General features: G+C 31.4%; 1 protein-coding gene across 5 annotated transcripts in view; it reads left to right on the top strand.

Moving 5' to 3' along the window:
• ARB2A (ARB2 cotranscriptional regulator A) overlaps positions 1-9681 on the top strand; it is a 436918-nt gene that overhangs the window by 167434 nt on the left and 259803 nt on the right. For all 5 annotated transcript variants that reach the window (XM_060093155.1, XM_060093158.1, XM_060093157.1 and 2 more), the window contains one exon: positions 8730-8948. In XM_060093155.1, the coding sequence (XP_059949138.1) occupies positions 8730-8948 (219 nt within the window). The remainder of the gene's footprint in view (positions 1-8729; positions 8949-9681) is intronic.

Here is a 9681-nt window from a genome sequence, read left to right as displayed (position 1 = left end):
CAATATTATTTCACATCAGAACTCAGATGGACATACTGCTTTTTTTCTACTTCAAACGTTTTTAAGAAGGAATTAAAAAATGGAATTTTAAAATGAGGATTACCTAATCATTGTGTTTTTAAAAGACCATGTCAGTACTGTATTCATTAATTTTTGCCCATGATAGATTATTAATGTAAATAACATTATTAAGTGCACATGAAAGTAATTCTGTTGCTGCTGGCTGATACTAGATGAACACATTTCTATAATTTACAGTAGTAAATAATGAATATGATGCTTAAACTTCTTAAGAGACAGAAAAACATGATCGTTAGGAAGCTAGTTTCCTGACTAAAAAGCACAGATTTGACAATTAAGGCATATGTTTTTAAACTAAAAACTTTTTGTGTCTAAAAACAACTGATAGTTGGGGAGATCTTTTTCCTACCCTCTGCTTTCAGCACCATCCTGATACTCTGAAACCCAGCATGAGACGTTTGAAACTTTGAAAATGATAGTATTTTGTTTACCTAATTTCCTCACTTCTTGTCATTCTATGAGAAGTTTCTCCCCAAGGTTTGAAGTCATAATGTGACATTTATTTTTACGCAGAGTAAGGCAGTTATCGCATCCTGTTGGTTTGCAGGGGTATGACTTGTTGACTGTCTCATACTATAACTTATTTGCTATTATTGTGTCCTCTTTGAAGGAAAATTAAGTTGTGATTAATGTTGGCAAGTAATTGCGGGGTTTTTCCCCAAAACAAAGTCCTTTACCTCCATATTTCAGGTTCTTATGACATTTTTTTCTGAATATACATATTATAATGCAAAAAGTTTAAGCCATTTTGAATTTTTATATGTTTTATATATACCAAAGGGTCACAGATGGTAGAAAGATTTGTTACCATGAGGTAGAGTAGCATTTTGTGATTACAAAATTAATCTGTCTCTAAATCTGTTTAAAGAGTTTTTGCCATCTAATGAGCAATATAAATTATTAATATTTTCGTGTTCTTGGGGACATTCACAGCCATAATTTTACCAACACAGCTGTTTGACCTGGTGACATCATGTTTTGCATATTTTTGCATTTTAATGAGTTAGTCATTTAAAAGGTTACAAAGAAACCATAACTCATAAGTAATTAAATTATTTAGCAGAAGAAGTATGAGAAGATCTTCTGACATAGGTCACTGTGGGAAGGGGAATTCATAGCTGTACTCAGTTGCACCTGTTTGTTAGGAGGTAGATGTGTTTAAAAGATTTTCCCTTAGATTATGAAATGGTTTTACTTGTTAAAATATCTGGATGTATATACAGTGTGCATGTACACATACACACACACACACACACACATTCCTAAGAGGTACACTTTCCTTGTGATGGAGTCAGTTTAAATAATACTTGTAACACAAACCACAAACACAGCTGACTATTTATGATTACTCATCCTTGAAAGTCTAGCTAGATTGGTTTTAGAAATATTTTATAATGCTTTTTTCTTTTTTTTTCTTTTCATATTCCTCTTCCTATTGAAGAATAACATGGCTTCATGTAGGCATTTTAGGAATTTGTACTTAATTATGATTTGGAATTTTCTACTGAGTGGAAATATCTTAAAATGAAAGGTGACCATAAGTATAGCACTGTACCTAGCATAGTGCTTGGTAGATAGTAGCTGCTTATTAAATACTTGTTGTATAAAATCAGTGTTTAAAGAATGATTGACTCAGTGAATACTTGGAATCTTTCATTATGTCCTCATGCTTGCAAGTGGACTTCGGAAACACAAGCAAAGCACTGATATATTATTGAAAAAACAACAAAAATATTTTAGACATGCTATTTTAATTGAGGGAATAGAAGAGAAAGGTGACATATTTTAAGATAAAATGATTTATGTACCACAGTTCGTAAGCAGGTTTTAAGAGTAACTTAAAAACAATATGTTTGTATTGTATATGATTGGGTAAGAGTGATATTTTGAAAGACCATGTGCCTACCATCTATAGCTACAGTATTTACACAATTTTATAATGCTAATAAGTTAAGAGAACATTTAAGACTTTAAACCATAAAGGCATAGCTAGCATGCAGAACATACATTTCATAAGATAAATTTGTCCTTTCAAGTCGGCTTGGGAACATGTAATAAAGGAGGTGTGTCCGTAGGGTTCCCTGTATCCACTTAGGCATTTTGATCTGTCACTGACTGGGCAACAGTTGTAACTTGTTACTTCTTTTAGTTTAATGTATAAATATGTGGGTGTATGTTTGTGTCTTTTTATGAGAATGAGAAGCAAAGAATATAAAATATTTCATAATGCTGTAGTATTAAATCATATTTCTGCCATTTATAATGAACGGTAAATGTTTTTAGAATGCTATTGTACATTTACGGAATGCTTTGATAAATAAGATATTGATGATTAGAAAAGAAATTTGTGATATTTAAGCAACATAACGTTCTAAAGCCTAGGAAAAGTTAGAAACAGAGCAGGTGATAATGTGAGTAAGTGCAAAGTGAATGTTTTAAAATAAATAGCACTTGGTTGACCTGATGTCAGAACCGGAGACAAGGGTGTGTGTTTGTCAATATATCCTTCATGTTTTACAGACTCCTAAGGGAACAAGGGAAGACACAATTTCACCTTTTCTGTGCCAAAACATTTTAATTATATCTTCTTCCAGCTACAGCGGTTCAGTAACCAAGGAGCTGACATTGATGCATGTGTTGATAAAGCTGCAAACATTCAAAATGAGATTAACAAAGATTTTGAGCAAAGGGTGACAGCTAATTTTGCACAGTATTCTGCATCTAATTCAGGCCAGCGTTATAATAGAATATTTTATAACTGTTTTGTTATTCAAAAGGACTTTTATGATGCATTTGTGTTTGTGGATATCTTTGTAGCATACTCAAAAATTATCTATCCTATGGCTTAAAACTATTTGCATCTGTGTTATAATGCTGAAACAAAGGGGAAAAAACCCCTCTTATAATAAGTTTTTTTTTGTAATTGTACTTTATCCTTGGAACTCTTTGCGTTTACCTTAATTTATCCTGGTACACTAGCTAGGGAAGATATAGAGATGACAAACATATATTTTCTAATATTGCTTAGTATGCACTAATACAATGACTGAGAAAAGTTATATTCAACTTATTTAATTAATAAAACTGTAGTTTCTTTATGTTCTTGAGCTTCTTTGAGCACATTTCAGTGTATTTCTTTTCTCTTCTATTCTCTACTTGAAAGCAGCAGACAGTCTTCTTTCACTTTTCTTTTTGTTTGTGAAATTTTCTTTTCTTTTTTTTTTTATCCACTCTCTTCTCCATCTGCTTTCACTTTTGTTTGCTTGGGCCGTCTCTCATCCCAACTTGATAATGAGGAATGCAGTGTGACCCTGACCTCTATCAGCCCATGCATGACCTTCTGACTCTACCATATAACCTTTGACCTTCTCTTTGACAGGTTGATTAATTACCCTGTGTTATGATTTATGAGTAAGTGCTATGTAAAAATAATAGACAACAGGTGGTCCTCCAAAAACTTTTTGTGGCATGTTTTCTTTTACTGACTAACTTGATGAGCTATTTGAAGTTGGAAACTTACTGGGATAATCTATGTTGGTTCACATTATGGTATTTTTATACCATGGAACACAACATTAGAATTTAGGGAGCTACAAGTCAAAGCATGGTCATGACAAACATTTTACAAAATATTAGCAGGGTGCTGTTACCTAAATGCAAATGGGAAGAAGCACAAAACAGAATCAAGTGACATTTCAGGCGTTTCAGTCCCAGGTCACGTCTTGAGAAAATTGCTGAAATAATGGAGGGGGCATTTTTCAAGCAGAGCTGCAGCTCCAACAGCTATGTTTACTTTAACGCTTCACTAGTGACTTCTGATTGGTTGTCATGACCTCATCTCACTGTTGCACCTAGGATGTTGCAACAGTGACATATACATACCCTTCTTGAGAAAAAGATGAGAAGAAACACAACATACATCTTTCAGAAAAGATGAATGGACAGTGGTTTGTCCATTTCAACCATGGGTTGATGTAGTTTATAGATAAGACACTTTGGGTTTCATTTCCCTTGAGGATGAGCACCTATCTTCTTTCAAACCAAGCAGATAGAATGCTGAACGTGAAAAATATGATTGATAAATCTGTGTAAAATGATCCCTTACGGAGCCTTGCCTGAAGACCAAAACAGATAGTTCCGTAGGTCAAAGGATTCTACTCTGGCCCCTGACCTCTTTGGTCACATGTGGCTTTGCAGTATTGGCAGGTTAATATGTAGAGCTGAGTACTTTCAGCTGATTTTTTATGTAGCCAACCACAAGAGATTTGAAAAGATGTAGAATTTGCTCCCATTTTCCGATTTCCTTATAATTGGTAATTAACAGGCAAATTAACTTGGATAAATCTTCAGTTTTGGCAAGGTTTCATTGGGGTCAAAAGTACATTCTGTTTCTGGCCAGGCATTTTAAAATTTTATCTATTTGTAGAATCTTCTCCATAAGTACATTTCTGTACTGATTTAATTTCTTAAGCAAGATTTCCTCTTTGGTTCTTTGTGTTTGGCATCACCTGTCTGTTCTAGACCTCTGACCTAAGCCATCATTTGTTGATTGAATGATAAATGAACTATTATTTATTAGTAAGTGCATCTATAGACTTCAAAGTAAAGGAGGCCCAGAGGCCTGTGTATTCTGTTTAAATCACAGCAAGCACTGTGATGAATAAAATGCTATGTCAAGAAATAAAATTTGGGGAGTTTCTGATTAAGATCCCATGGTTTATACCTTATAAACACAGGTTTAATAATGAAACTATAGTTATAGCTACAAAAGGGTAGAAAATAGGATGAGGTAAATTAAAGAGCTAAAGCTTACTTTTACCAATATCTGTCGTCTTGATCACCTTGATCTTCTATTAGACTGTGCAATCAAACATAAGAGTTAATTAACAACTTTATGTATGCTTTGTCTCTTGAAATGTTGGATATTGGAATTGATTTGGGTGAATCATTACAAAAGATGCCAGAAGTTTTATTTATTTAGTTGTAGAATGTTAGATAATCAGTTTGATCACTTTATCTTGGTAAAGATAACAGAACTTTCCATGTACATTTGAAATGACCTAAATTTTCATCTTAGGAGAAATTTAGCATGCTTAAGGAATAATTAAATTAAAAATACTTCAATATAAAATGTTTAATGTTCTAAGCATTAATTGTGGAGATCTCCTTTGGAGTGGCAGTGCACAGTTCTTTTATGATATTATATTTGATGCCCGGTTTTATAGAGTAGTTTTGTAAAACTTTATGGGTACATTTGTTAAAGGTTAAACCAGGATCTCTTTTTACTTATTTCTGTTTGTACTGATTGAGTTACTTGGGATAGAAAGAATTGATTTTTAAAATGGTGTTTATTCTCTTTTTTTAAGATATAAATTGATATCATTCTATTTAAAATAGTTAAATTTAACTACTGGTTTGTGGTCTGCTTTGTTTACTCTGACTATTTACTTTGACTCCTTAGTTTACATATATTAATGTTAACATGGAAAAACTCTTTGTAGCTTTATTACGTAAAAGGATTTTTTGGACAATGTTCACATGTGGCAGAGAAAAAGAGGAAAAGATGAAGTTTTACTACATATCTTTAGGTGGGATAGTTAACTTTATTTTGTTGCTCCAGCTTTCTCCTACTCATAAAATGGTTATGAATGGTCTCTGTGAATATTGCATTAATTATCAGGAAAATTTTATTTGAAAAATGTAAGTTTTTTACAGAATAGTAATTGAATTTGAAACAGAGACATTTATTAAAATTAGCTCTCATTTCCACAGAAAATGTTCCTGAATATTTTTTGATTGTTATTCCATTAATTAAATTTGCAGATGAAATATCTAAATGATAAAATATTTTCTGAATAAATCAAATGTTTAAAGAGAAGCATTCATTGTTGAAATTTATATGATAAAAATTCTTTAATTGATTTATATAGTCATGATTTAAAAATAGAATCATTTTTCATCTGTTGATGCCTTGGTGAAAAATTGACATTGTGTCTTTATAAAATTGGAGAAATGAGTCATGTAATTTTCAGTTACATAATCGATAACTTAGACAAATACTACTACTTTGATGATTTATGTGTTTCTGGTTTTTATACTTATTTAGATGGGACATGTCAAATTTCATAGTCCATTTAAAATCAAGTAGGCACAATAATTTCTCAATCTATGATTTGCAAAAATTGAAGTAAAAACTTCTGCTCAAATAAATCTGGCATTATGCAAATATTATTTCTATTGATTAAATTATAAACTAGGGTGATAGTTTTCTCATTTTTGGTGACTATAAATTTTGTCTAAAGAATTTACCTTTATTTGGAGTTTATTCATTGTGCAAAGATGCTGTTCATGTTCTATCAATTTATTAAAGTCCCACTTTGTTACCTTGCATTTGAAATTTTTCATATTATCATTAAAATGTAATATATCACTATTTTCATCTCTAAGAATTCTAAGATTCTGTTTTGGTCTTGCTAACCCTAACTCTTGTAAGTATGAAAGGCTGTGTGTGTGTGTGTGTGTGTGTGTGTGTGTAAAGTTCAGTTCACTCAGAGAAGGCAGGGAAGAAACATGACAGGAGACCACTTACTCACGGTACAGAATCTAGTAAGGAGGCAATTTTCTTTTTGGCCTATGGTGACCTTTTTTGACTATGTTCCTTACACCAGAGTCAGTGTACTGAATGCCTCTATTTCAGCCTGTTTAGCAGAGTGCAACAGTGTTCTTTAACTTACTTTTGGTGGGAGGAGAAGTTATAGCTGAAATTTGAGAAGGGCGTGAAAAGTTGTAAGAGGCACAAGGAAGAGGGGTAGGAACTTCCTTCAAATGTGATTTTAATAACTAGTCAAGTGTGTCCAACTGTAGAAAATCACCGAGTGACAATATGTCTACCTGACAGTGATCACAGTGAATTACAAGACTTTTGAATAGCTATACAGATTAGAATAAAGCAGAACCAAATAAAATATCTTTTGTTGGTAAAACTTTGACTTACCAGCTAAGAAACTTAAAAAAAACCATCTTGTCTTGTGTTTTGTTAACGAACATTTAAATTAAAAAATTTGTAAAGTGCTTTATAAGCCTTTCATGAACAAGGTATGAAAGGTTTTATTTAAACACATATTGAGGAATATGTGGTATTTTGTTTATCAGTTTGGTATATATTATTATATAGTTTTCATATGTGTAAGACAACTATATCTTAATTAACAGCCCTATCACTAAAATCAAAACTTCAGTGATCTTGAAAATCTCCAAACTATATCATGGTTTTAGACAATAATATCAACTGATTAGGGGGGAAACTGAAACAGTCCCAACGAAGTTTGTATGTAGTTTGTGAAATCAACTATTAAAAAAGCCAACAATGTGTAGCAATGTAGCATATTTAAAAATAAGGACAATTGAGTCTATGCTAATATTGGCTTGTATTACTGCTCTCAGTTTTTTTTTTTTAATTATCATATGTTTGGTTTGGCAAAAAACAATTACATTTAAACTTGATGTAGAAGATTCTACAGTTACAGTTTTTGGAAAAGTATGTACTTTTTTTTTTTTTTTTTAGTAAGGATGAGAATTTTTTAAGCTTTATTTTTAAGAGCTCTTATTTTTTAAACATAATATAACACATGTTTTAAGTATGACCTTACAAGATTTTACCAGACAAAATAGGGACACCCACAGTACAGAATTGAATAGAAAAGACAAGATATAAATAGCTTCAAAATTTTGTGTGGCTTGTTAGTGGTAATTGTTTATCCTCTATTTTCTCATGGTTAGATTATTCCATCAGTTACAATATAAATGCCAAAAGTTTCCTTAATTATAACTATAGAAAGGTTTGCCTTGCTAGAATTAAGTCAGACAGGAAAACATGTTTTTAAAACTTTAAAAAAAAGTTTAATAGCTCAATAAGCTGTATTTTAAATTCTGGAACTTGTTTCCTGGTACTAGTTCTTAATAAAGAGAAAATTTTATGGTAGCTGAAAAATAAAAGAAATTTCAGGATTAAAAACTTTGTTCCATACATTATAGTAAGACATTATTTTGTTTTGTGATTTGCGTGCCTTCCTGAAAGAAGAGAGGTGAAAAAAATCCAGTATGCACAGGTAAACATTCTGTGTTCCTGATAATAAAGACATGTAAATCTGTAGGCTGTTTACTCCTTGTTAATTGCTTATTTTTTTAAGTTCAAACAAATAAAAAATACTCATTAAAGTGCAATTGTAAAGGAACAGAAATCCAGCAAAATGTGGTTGGAATTGTAAACTTCAATTTCAAAGAGGTTATTTTCTCAAAATATGTATTATAAATATTAATGTGGTTTGAAAGTGTATAATTTGATAATTTATTTGAATCACTTTGGGGGTTCTGGGAGATCTAGTACTTTTTTAATTTAAGCTTTATTATTTTAATGTGTTACAATTATCTTTTTGATCTTATAGACAGTCTATGCTTATTTCTACACACAATACAGGCAAATAATTTTAAATCAATTTCTGTTGGAGAAATTAAAACTATAATCTATTATAAAGGAATATTTTAGTGAATATGTAACTATATTAAATCACTGAGATTTTGAGAATGTTTTTATGAATTATAATGATTTCTAATATTAAATTATGCTGCCTTTTTTGCTTTCAAAACAGGAAGGATATGGAGTAATAGTACTGAATCCCAATGAAAACTATATCGAAGTAGAAAAGCCGAAGATACATGTACAGTCATCTTCTGATAGTTCAGATGAACCAGCAGAAAAACGGGAAAGAAAAGATAAAGTCTCTAAAGAAACAAAGAAGCGACGTGATTTCTATGAGAAGTATCGTAACCCACAAAGGGAAAAAGAAATGATGCAGTTGTATATCAGAGTAAGTAATAAGCAAGATCATTACTTTCCTTCATTATTTCATTTTCCTTTTTTTTTAAACCACAACAGCAACTAACATTTATTAAAAATCTTCCATGTGTTCAGACCTGTTCTAAGCAATTTTACATTCCTTTTCTTTATTTATAATTTATTTTTAAAATTATTTTGTTTATTTTTTTTAAGTGTTAATTTTTTTAATTTTTAAAGATTTATTTCCCATGGGTGTTATTTGAAATGTTTTCTGTTTTTTATTCAAAGTAACATTCTTATTTCAGTGTGATATTTTATTTAAGTCTCAAAATCAATTAATAATGCACTGTACAAACATCAGTCTTCGTCTTGGGTGGTTATAGTTTTAATGCATTGTTTTCCTATGAGCAACCATCCATCCACAGTTTCTCAGCTTAACTTCTGAAGGCTGATGGAGGGAGGAAGAGTAATTAATATCTTAATAAATATTTAAGCTAGAATAGTTTAGGAATAGTGTAATGAGGGAACTCTGTCCTTTGCTCTTTTCTTATCCAGTGAACCTTTGCACTTTGTAATGCTAGCAGCATGGGATCGTTATAGCAGTGCTGCCCAAGGAGTTCTAATTCTATAGGGGGCACAAGCAATTTTATTTGCCCTTTGACACATTCTGCTTGATACACCACTGTGCATTACATATATGTGACAGATTCATGGAATTTTCAAAGCCCTTATTATGGGTGCTAGAAATATAATTTAATAGTACA

This window comes from Mesoplodon densirostris, chromosome 3, assembly GCF_025265405.1.
Source record: "Mesoplodon densirostris isolate mMesDen1 chromosome 3, mMesDen1 primary haplotype, whole genome shotgun sequence".
NCBI classification, from domain to species: Eukaryota; Metazoa; Chordata; class Mammalia; order Artiodactyla; family Ziphiidae; genus Mesoplodon; species Mesoplodon densirostris.
The sequence above is the reverse complement of the archived record's forward strand: the minus strand, read 5'-3'. Positions and strand labels throughout refer to the sequence as shown.